Source organism: Tiliqua scincoides, chromosome 4 (assembly GCF_035046505.1).
Source record: "Tiliqua scincoides isolate rTilSci1 chromosome 4, rTilSci1.hap2, whole genome shotgun sequence".
Lineage (NCBI taxonomy): Eukaryota > Metazoa > Chordata > Lepidosauria > Squamata > Scincidae > Tiliqua > Tiliqua scincoides.
Genome location: NC_089824.1, coordinates 112,180,115 through 112,192,882, shown reverse-complemented (window position 1 = coordinate 112,192,882; position 12,768 = coordinate 112,180,115). Strand labels below are relative to the sequence as shown.

The 12,768-nt window shown below is 49.2% G+C and overlaps 1 protein-coding gene across 3 annotated transcripts in view; it reads left to right on the top strand.

Moving 5' to 3' along the window:
• COP1 (COP1 E3 ubiquitin ligase) overlaps positions 1 to 12,768 on the top strand; it is a 192,349-nt gene that overhangs the window by 23,559 nt on the left and 156,022 nt on the right. For all 3 annotated transcript variants that reach the window (XM_066623834.1, XM_066623833.1, XM_066623835.1), the window contains exon 5: positions 8,500 to 8,619. In XM_066623834.1, the coding sequence (XP_066479931.1) occupies positions 8,500 to 8,619 (120 nt within the window). The remainder of the gene's footprint in view (positions 1 to 8,499; positions 8,620 to 12,768) is intronic.

The following is a 12,768-nucleotide window of genomic DNA, read 5'->3' as shown; positions in this document are numbered from 1 at the left end:
CGCCACCTGGGCCCATTCTGCACTCATCCCTGAAGCCAACATGCAACGCAGCACGTGACACCAGACGACTGCCACTACAGTGCATCTGGATGGACACGAGACATCTGGTGTCGGGGGCGGGGCTCTTCAAGCTTGGACAGTCTGGGGAGTCCAGGCAGCCCCTCCCCTCAGGATGACCAAAAGACTCTGGCCTGCGCTACCCACTTGTAAGGACTAATCCGGACATGGAGACCACTGAGAAGGGGGATTCACGGTAAGTACAAATCTCCCCGTTTTCAGTTATGGTATTAAATCAATTTCATGTCAGTTTTTTTAATTAATTTTTTTAACTTTTCTAAAAACAAAATAACAAACACACATAACACATAATACAATACATACAATACATAAACACAGTATTAGAGGGTGCAAGATATCATACATCACTATAACTAATAAATCATTACATATTTCCTAACCTAGTTCCTCGTCTGTCTGTCTGTCTGTCTGTCTGTCTGTCTGTCTGTCTGTCTAATACTTCTACAACTTTATTTTCAACCAAGCATAAAATAATTTTCATTACTCAATCTATATTGGTTTCACTATTGATCCAAGCTCTCTAGAAATGTGTCCATTTCCACCACATTCATTATTTTCTCTATTAATTCATCTTTCATTGGGATCTTCGTGTCTTTCCAATATCTAGAATATAAAGTCCTCACAAGAATTAATATCATAATCCAATATCTAACATATTAAATTCTAACAACTTTAATAACCTAATAATTACATATATCATTTCTCTGTCTATAACATCCAAAATTAATATATCCTCATGACTAAATACATAAACATATACGTATACATCCAAAACAATATCTCTTAAAATTAATTCTAATTCATTAAAATTATCCTCTAAAATTCTATCTATTAATATCAAACTAACTAAAATTTTTATACATATTACTTATCACCTATAAAACTTATATAAATTCTCATTGACATCTAATAAACTTTAATTTCTAACATTCAAAATTAACACATTACTGTCTTTTATCTATTTCCTTGTCTCCAACCTAAATATCCACAGATCTGTCAAATCTCTTCTCTTCTCTAGACTTTAACTTTCCATCTTTTTTTCTAATAAATTTCACATGGATTCCTCTTAACAGATCACTGTTTAATGTACTCGCCCTTCTTGCTAAATCAACATCTTGATGAGTCATCTCCTTCACTTGATCATTCTAATCTTTGTCAGTTGATTGAAGTATTTCTTATTCCTTCACTTGATCAATCCAATCTGCATCAATTAGTCAAAGTATTTCTTCTCCTTTGTGGTCTGGTGACTTTATCTTCCAAGCTATCTCCAATAACATTGTCTCTTCCAATTGTTTGTTTTGTCCTGTCTCCAATGTTTTGAATTTATCTTCCATTTCTTTGCTCTTTTGTTGATCATCTCCTGTTCGTTGCATATTAGACTCATTTGTCTGTTGAATGAAGATTTCCAGGCTAATTTGGATTTGTAAATATCGATTTGCTTATTGCTTTCCCATTTCCAATACTTTTTCCTTAATCCTTTGTTTTCTCATGTGATTCAGATATAACATCTTTAAGTTGCACACTATCCCGATCGCCCCCCTTTAAGGAGGTGGTCGGAGTTTGTTTTGCCTGGCCAGGAAACGAGGGTCCAGTCCCTCCCCAATGGGGGAGGTGAAAGGGGGCTGGGCTGGCAGGCCACATCGGACCCTTAAAAGGGGACGGGACCCAGCCCTCTTCCTCTTTGTGCACGTGGGCACCAGGCCCTGCGCTGGTAAAGTACTTGGACATGATTCACAGGGCCTTTAGGGGATATTCTGGTTCAGGTTGGTTGGCGTTTGACGTGCAGTTCCGCATGCGCTCGGGAAATAATCCGCAACTTTCTTGGGAGAGGCCGAACTCAGAGTTGTGGATGCAGCTTGTGATGGCAGGAGGTGCTGCTGGGGGCGAGCGCTCAAACAGCGGCCACCTGATTGCCAGGAGCAGCAATTCGTGTCCGACGGGGCTGCCACAGGTGGGAGCGCCGGGCTGGCGGGTTCAACCCCCGCGGGTTTGCTATGAATATGCTTCGTCAGGGTACTGCTCTAGGTCAAGCTGTACCTTCCAACACAACTGTGGACTGTGCGGCCCAGGCCACCCCATCACCTCCTGCCCGAGGGGTTACCGCGACAGGAGACCTAGGCGTCAAGGCTCAGGTCAGAAGAAGGGAGGGGGTGCAGGTGACACGCCCGCTTCCAAAGGGGCCAAGTCCGATTAGGCTACCGGTGTTGGCCGAGCTGCTGCGCGACTACCCTGATCGCGCTGCGGCAGAATTCCTGTGGGAAGGTTTCAATCAGATTTTCCATATACACTCACCACATCCCAAGGGCGTGAGCTTACCTCAAAACTTGAAGTCAGTCAAGGGCATGGAGGACATAGTCCAGAGGAAGATCGCCAAGGAGGTGGGTTTGGGGCGAGTGCTGGGCCCTTTTCCTACTCCCCCGTTGCCTGACCTTAGGGTTTCTCCGCTGGGGGTGGTGCCTAAGATGGCCCCAGGGGAATACCGCCTCATTCACCATTTGTCCTACCCCAAAGGGACGTCGGTGAATGACGGAATTCCCGACCAGTACTGCACGGTCTACTACACGTCTATTGACCATGCAGTACGCATATTGAGACGCTGCGGCCCAGGTGCGCTTATGGCTAAATGTGATATCGAGTCCGCTTTCCGCCTGCTTCCGGTGCATCCTGCAGATTTTTGCTTGCTGGGCTTTGCCTTCCAGGGCCAATTCTATCTGGATCGGTCACTCCCAATGGGGTGTTCGCTGAGTTGTGCCACTTTCGAGCGCTTTAGTACAATGCTGGAGTGGGCCCTACGGAAGCGGTGCGGAGCGCGAACTACCGCGCATTATCTCGATGACTTTATTTTTATGGGTCCAGCTGGCACAGGTCAGTGCCAGAGATTGCTCACCACTTTTGAGGCACTGGCACACGATTTAGGGGTCCCGCTGGCTCAGGACAAGACAGAGGGCCCCTCTTCCTGCATGACCTTTTTGGGCATCGAGCTTGACTCGGTGGCGGCGGCAAGCAGGCTACCGAGCGACAAGCTGACAGCGCTAGTGTCCCGATTGCAGGCTGTGATACAGGCAAAGAAGGTTACGCTGCGGGAATTGCAGGTGCTGGTAGGGCACCTGAATTTTGCTTGCCGGGTGGTTGCGCCAGGGAGGGCTTTCCTGCGTAGATTGTGCGAGGCCATGGCGGGGTTGCGCTCGCCACACCACAGGGTGCGGGTCACAGCGGCCATGCGGGAAGACGTGGTCTGGCTTCGTTTCCTGGAGGAATTCAACGGGGTTTCCTTTTGGTGTTCTGAGCAGCTGCTCAAAGCTGACTTGCAGGTGCATTCAGACGCAGTGGGAGGTTTGGGTTTCGGCATCTTTTTCCGTGGTCGATGGTGCGCTGCACCGTGGCTGCAGGGCTGGGTGCAGGCCGGCCTCACGGCTGACCTTACTTTCCTGGAGCTTTTTCCGATAGTGGTGGCGGTGCACATTTGGGCTGGTGAGTTCCAGAACGCCACGGTGCGTTTTTGGTGCGACAACCAGGCAGTGGTGGCAGTAGTGAACTCGATGTCATCCAAATCCCCCAGGTTCATGAGGCTTGTGCGGCATTTCATCTTGCAATGCCTGTGCATCAACGCTCTTTTCGTAGCTCAGCACGTTCCAGGGGTTGAGAATTGCATCGCGGATGCTTTGTCTAGATTTCAGGAGGACCGTTTTCGGGAACTCGCCCCTGGGGCAGCACCATCCCCGGACCACATGCCTCCTTGGCTCTGGGACCTTGGCTTACAGAGGTAAATGAGGTCATATGCGCCTCACTGGCGCCCAGCACGCAGAGGGACTACTCAAGGAAGGTAACGGAGTTCGCTGAGTTTAGACTGGCATCTGGCTTGCCCAGCCTATGGCCGGCACCGGTTGAGCACCTGCTACTCTTCCTTCTCCACCTGCAGTGGTCTGGGAGGGTGGTTAGCTCCCTCCCGGGCTTCATGTCTGCCATAGCCTTCGTTTCAAAAGCGGGGGGGCTACCCCGATTTCACTCAAGACTTCAGAGTGCGGAGGATGTTAGAAGGCTTTGCCAGGAAAGCACCTCCTGTCCGGGACCACAGGCGCCCTATCACACCAGAGTTGCTCAAGGGTATAGTGGGGACCTTCGCGACCCTCTGCGCGTCACCAGGCGAAGTTCTACTTTTCAGGGCTGCGTTGCTGACAGCCTTCTTTGGTGCTTTTCGCCCCAGCGAGTTGCTGGCAAAAAACAAGACTGATCAATCGGCGCGGGCCCTACGGAGGGCGGACCTTACCTGGGTGCCCAGAGGAGTCTCAAGACAGACCAAAGGGGCATTGGTTGCTCGGTGACTCTGAAGGAGGTGGTAGGAATGCCATTGTGCCCAGTTGCGGCAATGAGGGAGTATTTTGCACTCTCGGGGGAGTGCTCAGGGGCGCTGTTCCAGCGTGGGGATGGCTCTCCTCTCACGCTGTTCCTGTTTCGGGCAATTTTCTCACGAGCACTGGGGGTTTTGGGACTGCAGCCTAGGGAGTTTGGCTTGCACTCCCTCCGCATTGGGGCAGCCTCTGCAGCGGCTGCGTTAGGGCTGTCAGGGGAGGACATACAAAGGATAGGTCCTTGGCGTTCATCAACCTACAGGCGCTACGTGCGCAAATGACGCGTATAGTGGCTGGGAATACCCCATCTGTGGGGGGAGCGGCGTAACGGGATACCTTGCAATAACATCTGTTTTTCATTTTGCAGGACACAATGGTAGCCCGATACGCGTGTTAATCTGCGGCCACTCCATTATCTTTTGGGCCCGCAAGAGGGCGGCTGCTACCCCCTTCGGATCGAATCTGGGCCTCGGCCCGGCAGTGCAGGTGGCTTGGCTAGCCAAGAGGGGCATGAGATGGGGCCAGCTGCTGCCCGCGTTGATGGAGTTCCTGAATGTGAACCCCTCACCAGACATTTTGGTGCTCCACCTGGGCAAAAACGACCTGTGCAGGATGTCCGGTCTGGCTCTGATGAGCAGAGCTCGCAAGGACATTGACACCCTTTTGGGTTGGCTGCCGGAGACCACCTTGGTTTGGTCGGATTTCTTGCAGTGTTGTGTGTGGCGGGGGGCTTTCTGCTGCGCTAAGGTTGAGAGGATGCGCAGGAAAGTTACCAGGAGCATTGGCAACTTGGTGTCTCGCGCTGGTGGCAGGGTGGTCATGCATCCTGCGATTGTGTTCTCGCTACCTGGCATGTATAGGGGCGATGGTGTTCATTTGTCGGAGGGAGGCGCAGACATCTTTCTTAAGGACCTGCAGGACGGCCTTAAGGCGCTTCTGCCTGTTTGGGAGTGGGGGGGTCAAGCGCTAGGCTGACCCCCCCCTTGTGGCAGGTGGTGCGGGTTAGGAGGCGTGAATGGGACTTTGACATGCACCTTCAGGCGGCATAGGCAGGGCAGAACCCTATTTCAGTCCTCGGGTTTGGCGGCACGAGGACGTAGGGCCATGGCCGGGACCGCGGGGCACACCTCAGAGGCTCAGCGGCTCGAGGTGGCGCAGTCTGCGGTCCGGCTGCCTTCCCCTTAAGGGATAGACATGGATGACACGCGCCGTCCCAGCAGCGGGGTGTGGCTCGGAGTCGGGTGCATGCCTGCCTGGGGGCAGAGGTTTCTGGTACCGCCCAGAGGTCCCTCCCGCACCACAGGGGCTTTCGCTGCCTCGGATGCTGCAGGTCTCAGCCTTTGCTCCTCTTGTTTATGTGCAATAAAGTGGCCCTTTCTCCCATATCTGTTGTCTCGAGTGTTCATTGGACAGTGCAGAAACAAAGATCATTTAGTTGTGTAGTTAACACATCCAAACTAGCTTGAACCCGCAGATATTGATTTGTTTGTTGCTGTCCCATCACCACTAATTTCTCTGTATTGTCTTGTATTGTCTGCTTCCATTCTTTCCCTCTTGTGTTAGTTTTCCCAAGCTGGACTCTGGGGCAGAAGAGCTCCTAACTTTGGCTCCTTTTCCTGTCATCCTTTTTCTTCCTCATATCTTCTTTCTTTTTACTTCACTTGTCAAGTCCTGTTCTTGTCGTTGTAGTATCTTTTTTTAGTCCACTAGATGTCCCTGATGTTCTTATTTCTGTTTATATTCTTATTTCCGTTATTTATATTTGTTTCTATGTCAACCGCATTCCTTTCCAGGAGATAATCAAAGGAATGTAAACAATCAACCCCTTTTGTAAAACAAAAAAAATTGCATGTCTCCAGCTGCTCTCCACAGGAAAACGAAACTGAACATTCCACAACAATAATTGTATTCCAAGACGGTTAATTTGTAATTCAACAAATTTTAGATTAATAAAGTTAGAGTTATGCACTCATATTTCCATAACAAGCTCGGCAGATCTCCTCCAAAGCTTCTTCTCACATCAACAAACAAATACGCAGAGAAAGCCTTCCCCTCCTTCCTCTTCTCCCAGGAGGGGGAAAGCCTGCCCCTCCTTCTCCTTCTCTTGGAGAAAAGCTTAATCAGGCAGTCAATTAATGCCAGACACGCACAATGGAACAATACTCACTTGCTTCTTTCAGCTTCCTTCCCTGCTTGGAGCCTTCGGCTTAATTTCAGCGTTCAATCCTCACCATCACTGACATCAATGGCTGGGTTCCCTTGGAGAAAAAACAGTCCCTGGCTGGACCCTTCTTCTCCTGAACTGTACACCATCTGTAGGATCAAGGCCTCTCCTGGCCACTGATCCTCAGATCTCATCAGACCCACGATTCTGGGAAGAAATAGCGTGTTTTCCAAGAGCTTTCCAGGAGCTCAGAAAAACACGGTTACACAGTCACCTCAGGCTCCGCCCCCTCCATTTCATGTCAGTTTTGAATGTTGTCAAATTTCAACTCTCAAATACAGGTATAATCTAATTATCAGCTGATTTTTCACTCCTGGTTTTACCTCAACACAAATGAGGTTGGCCATTTAAATTAAGAGAAGTCCCTTTAGGCAGTGGTTTAAATGTAGTAATTAAATATAGTAATTAAATATTACCATTGTAATGTGGCAGGCACGCAATCAATCTCCCTCTCTACGGCACTCCCTTCCCCTTGGAGCACATGAAAGAATGCGAAGCAGAAGTGATTATTACTTCCTCTTTGCATTCTTTCACTGCCCCAGGGGAAGAGTCTGCCTTCAAGCTGAAATGAAGCTGTTCTAAGCCTTGGAGAAGAAGAGCGAGATTGAAAATACCCTGCTTACCATTGTAACAGGGCAGACAGGCTGGCTATCAATCAAACGACTACCTAAGGGGACATTTTAAAAAATGATTTTGTTTAACGCGATTTTTGGCATCTGCGGGGACAGAAACAGAACCTCACAGATGCTGAGACTCAACCTCTACAATCATATGCTAAGCTAGGCAGGAGGTCTGGTCTAGAGGGTAGAGCCTCCATTAGCCTGAAGATAACATCTGAAGGTTGCCATTTCGAGGCCACCGGCAGCTCTGTGAACCCTGAAGCAACTGACAAACTGAGCTGAGTTATTCCACCTGCTCTTTGGTGTGAGCGAAGCATCTTGGCTACCCTTCAAGTGAGAGATGAAGGAGCTGCTTATCAGCCAGCATGGGAGGCAAATGGGGGCCAGAAGTGATACCAGACTGTGAAAGATCCATCTGAAACGTTGTGCAGTTCTTGAAAGATAGACCCTTTCTGTTGTAAAAATTCGGGGGTGGGGTTTTAGAGAGAGCCTACCTATGTGAACTGCCTTGAATAAAGTCAGAGGAGTAATCTGAGGACCAGAAAGGCGGTATATAAATAGCAGTATTATTATTATTAAATACAATTGCATGTCTGTTGGAAAAATGCTTGTGTGTCATCTGCTGCTGGATGTTTTTGGGGGAATTTGTATGGGGTGACAACTTTAAGAGTACAAAGTGATTTATTCTTTTTATATTAAGACTTATCTTGGCAAGTAGGGCTCTGTAGTTTTTTCACAATGAAGAGTTGAAAGATGACTTTTCAATGGAAGCTCTGCTTCTTTATGATGCTCTTTTTTTATTAGAATTTGAATCCAAGTTTGTGCTATACAACTTCACAGCTTGTGTCCAAACGACCACAAACACAGTTCTGCTCTCACGGTGGGGCTTTCTGTCCTTCTGTGTCCCACACTGCTTCTCCTGTATGTTCACCCTCATCCCTGTTTTGCTGCTCCGAAGAGTTGGGGAAGCTTTTGCAGTTTCCTGAGAATTGGACTGCAGTGAGAAGAGAAGGTACAGAAATAGGTGACTGTTGCCTTCTACTTATATAATAGGCCCTTTTGATCCAAGTCCCAGCACTTGGAATGCCAAGTGGCAGAAGAAGCACAAGTTGCTTATGAAGTGCTCGTGGAGCCCCTGAAGGAGCACACTCCGAGAGAGGCTTAATTACTGCAATGTTTGTTTGGTTCTTTTGTGAAACATGATCTGATTGGTTTGTTTTACTTCTAGAATGGTCATAGGTGGCAGATATTTCAAGATTTGTTGGGAGCAGATCAAGATAACCTTGATTTGGCCAATGTTAACTTAATGCTGGAATTACTGGTCCAGAAGAAAAAGCAGCTGGAAGCCGTAAGTTTCTTTTCCATTTCAAAAAAACTTTTTTCCTTAAGAGACATTATGTCAACTCTTCTACAAATTAAATTGTATTGAAACGTATATTGCATTGTGTCATATCCTATTGGATTTAATTGTATCAAATCTTAATCATATTGCATGGTGTCTAATCATACCATGGACAGCATGGCTCCCCTCTGCCTCCGGCCCACAGTACAGCTACCTTGCTATTTCAGGAAGACTGCAGGCATGTCTGAGCCTCACCATGGGTACATAGGCTTCCCCCTTGCCTCTGGCCCACACTACAGCTGTGGCATTTTCGGAAGACTGGAGACCTGTCTGAGCTGCGCCACTTCGACATTGGCTTTCCCCTACCTCTGGTCCACACTACATGTCAGCCTGTCATTTCTGGAAAACCAGAGACATTTCTTACCTGCACCACTGGAACATAGGCTGTCCCCCGCCTCTGGTGCATGCTACAGGTCAGTGGACCATTCCATTCAGTCCAGTGGTATGTCTCCGAGTGGCACAACACATATGCTTGCCACGCACCTCAAAATATGTGAGATTTTTAACTGCCTGCGTGCTGCTTGCTTGAGATGCTGAGGGCAGGCTGTCATTGGATGCCTGGATAGTGGCACTCTGGTCCCCATCTCAGATGGAAGAGCACCTCTCCTTTTTTCCTGCAACCAGGCGGTCTGTACATTGGACACTCCACCGGCAATGTGCAGCCTTTCTCTGACAATTCTCATGAAGCTTCCCTTTTGTCCTGTTTGAGCTCTGATGCCTCCCTTTGGGTCCCAGCGGTCAGCATTGTTCCTCTGTCTGGTGAAATATAGATAGTGATGTTGTGTTGGGCGGGGGGAGGAATTGTTGTTCCCTTGCAATAGGCTGGCACTTCTCCTGCTTCCTCATGCCTCCACTTCTAGAAGCGACAGGCAGCCTGTAGTGTGGACCTGGAGCTGTTGCCCAGCATCCACCCATGATGTTATATGCTGCTGTGTTGGCCCCCCGTATCCTGGACCCACCAGAGTTTAGAGTGGATCATGAGAGTTCAAAACCTCCCAGATGACTGGTTGGTGGCAAAGTGACCTGGGATCTCTGCCCACTCCCCCTCTCTTGCCACAATATGGATCAGAGTAGCACACCTTCCTGTTTTCTGGAAATGATGACAGGCTGCCTCTTGTAAACCGAATAACATTTGGCCTGCTGCCAAAGTTGGACGCCTACCTGGTCATCCCAGGCACTGACAGATGCTGTAAATGTGAAGAATTCTTTGCAGAGAGGTTTCCCATGGAAGATTGCCTCCCCACTTGCTTAGTCCCTCGAGTGACTGCGTTGTCATCATCATCCAAATCTATCCTGCTGCCCTATCTCCATCTCCCATAGGGTTCATTTTCTTCATTGTGTACCTACCCAGTGAGCAGCAGCATTCACTGTCTCAAGTCTGCCTCCCAAGATTGAGCTGCCTGCCTGATGGGGTCCATGGAGTTCCTTCTGGTGCTGCCAGCAGCATTTGGTGTCAGTAGTACTACCACCACCAGTGCAGTGCTCTTTCCAGCCCTGGGGCCCTGGCCTTGCTGGTGGCAGTCAGGCAAGGAAACAAGTGTTGTGCTTGTTGTGCTGTTGTGCTGCTGTGGATTGTGGGGTTGGAGGAGACGCTGGGGTGGGTGAAGCAACCCTCTGTCCACAGTACTGGTCGGGTGTGTTTCTGACTGGCACATGCTGGCCAGACAGCTCTGAGTATTTTGAGTAGCCAGTGCGCAGAACTGAGGTGAGTCATTCCCCATGTGCCTGTGTGCTGATTGCTTGACATTAGGAGGGTTCTTCTACATCCTGGCTGTTTTGCTGCTGTCATGGTGGAATGCCAGGCTGGGTAGTGGGTACTTTGGCCTCCCAGAATACCCCTTCGTTCTTCTAGAAACATGCCTGGATAGTAACTGCCAGTCACTTTGTGTCTGAGCAGCATGTCCCTCTCCAGCCTCTCTTGATGAAGCCTGCTGCCTGTTCTGCTGTGACCAATGGAGTTGCATGCCTCTCCTTCCCTGGCTTACCTGTGGGCTTCCTCTGGGCTCGTCCTGCACCCTCCCACCTTGCTTGCAGAAATATTTATCTGGACTGTAAAACGTTGTTTTTTTTTTTGTCATTCTGCATGTTGCTTCTTCTCAGTGAAGTAGCCTGTCAGCTTGTCAGAAATGGTTACTGTAATTTTTAAATTGGATTGTTTCGATGTATGGAACACTTTAGTTGCTCTCCTGTCAAAGAACTTCCATTCTCCTTTCTCAGGGGGCTTCCTAAAGCCTGTGAATTCAGACTAGGTTTTCCAAACAGACTTTCCCAGTATATGCACTCTTGTAAAAACAAATATAATTCAGTTATGTGTCGTTTAGCGAACCAAACCGAGAGTCATGTGTCTCGTGTGATTTGGATATTCTGAGCTTTCCTGATGCAGCACATGGATGCAAGCTGCCTCTGCGAGGCTCAGAAAAGACTGGTGGTGAAGGGAGCAGAGCTCCTCTTGGCTTCGGAGGCTTGGGGTGTGTGCAGGGACCAGCAGCAGCATTGCATATGTGACCCATTGCTGGTTGGATCATTGCAAAGCAGCATTCACCTGTATATTGTATAGACTGCTGTGCTGGAATGTGTCCTTGCTCCCTGCCATGCCTGGGGAGGAGGGGTGGGAAGGGGTCAGCGCGTTCTGCACTGCTGCCTAACAGGCAACCCTCTGACACCTCTGGTCCACGCTACAAGTCAGTGGACATTTCCATTCAGACTGGAGGTGCATTTCTGAGCGGCACCACACATGCTGGCAGCTGTTAGGAGGCCACAGAACTGCCAGAGTTCTTATGGGACGCCAGGATGAATAGTGGGTAAGTACTTTGGACCCCCTAGAACACCCCTCCATTCTTTGAGAAACGTACCTGGAAAATAACTGCCAGTCACTGTGTGTGTGAGCAGCATGTCCCTCTCCAGCCTCCCTTGATGGTGCGTGCTGCCTGTGCTGCTGTGACCAATGGGGTTGCATGCCTCGACTCCCTGGCTTACCTGTGGGATTCCTCTGGCTCTTCCCGTGCCCTCCCGCCTTGCCTGCAGAAATATTTATCCACACTGTAAAATATTTTGTGTCATTCTGCAAACTGGTTCTGTAACCTGTTAGCTTGTCAAATGGTTACTGTAATTTGTAAATCTTGCCATACTGATGTATGGAACAGCTCAGTTTTTCTCCTGTCTATGGACTCACTTTCATTTTCAAGGGACTCCCTAAAACCTGGGTTTCCAAGACTAGGTTTTCTGTGCAGACTTTCCCAGTCCATACACTCTTGTAAATACAATTCCAGCAGCTTTTTAACATCACTTACACTTTTGTTCCAGCCTCTCTTGGCAGTTTTCCTGCTATTGTCCTGCTGTTTTTCCAGCTGCATTTTGGTGGCCCAAGGAAGGGAAGGGGTCTGCTCAGCATGTTCTGCACTGCTGCCTGACAGGTGGACTAGAGGGGAGCACAGCGGCGTGGGGATGACTTATATCACTGTCCCACGTCTTTGTCTAAGCCTCTCTTGGCAGAGTTTCCTGGTCGTTGTCCTGCTGGTTTTCCAGTTGTATTTTGTGTGGCACAAGGAAGAGATTGGGTCGCCATGTTCCACACTGCTGCCTTAAAGTTGGGATGGAGGGGGACACAAAGGGGGGTGACTTCTATCATCCACACTTTTGTCCAAGCCTCTCTTGGCAGAGTTTCCCTGACATCCTCCTGCTGGTTTCTGATCTGCATTTTCTGTTGCAGAAAGGATGGGCGCTGCCTGACAGGTGGGATTGGGGGGGACAGCAGGGGAACGTTTAAAGGGAATGCTGATACATGCTTACAGCCTGGTGCAGCCCTGTTTTCCTTTGCGGAGCTGCAGTGGGCTTTTTCTTGCTCGCTCGGCTCGTGCACTGCCCCCACTCTGCACCGTCCTGTCTGGCTGAGCTGGGATGGACCTTTGCTCCCTGCCATGCCCATGGAGTTTCCTTTGTTGCAACCATGGCAGGATTGTATGGGTGAAGGGGTGAGCACATTCTGCGCTACTGCTGGCCATTGGATTGGGCAGGAATGGTGGGGGAGAGTTGAAATGCAACCATGAAGCACCCACACCACTTGGCAGCAGCCCTGTTTCCATCTGTAGAGCTGCG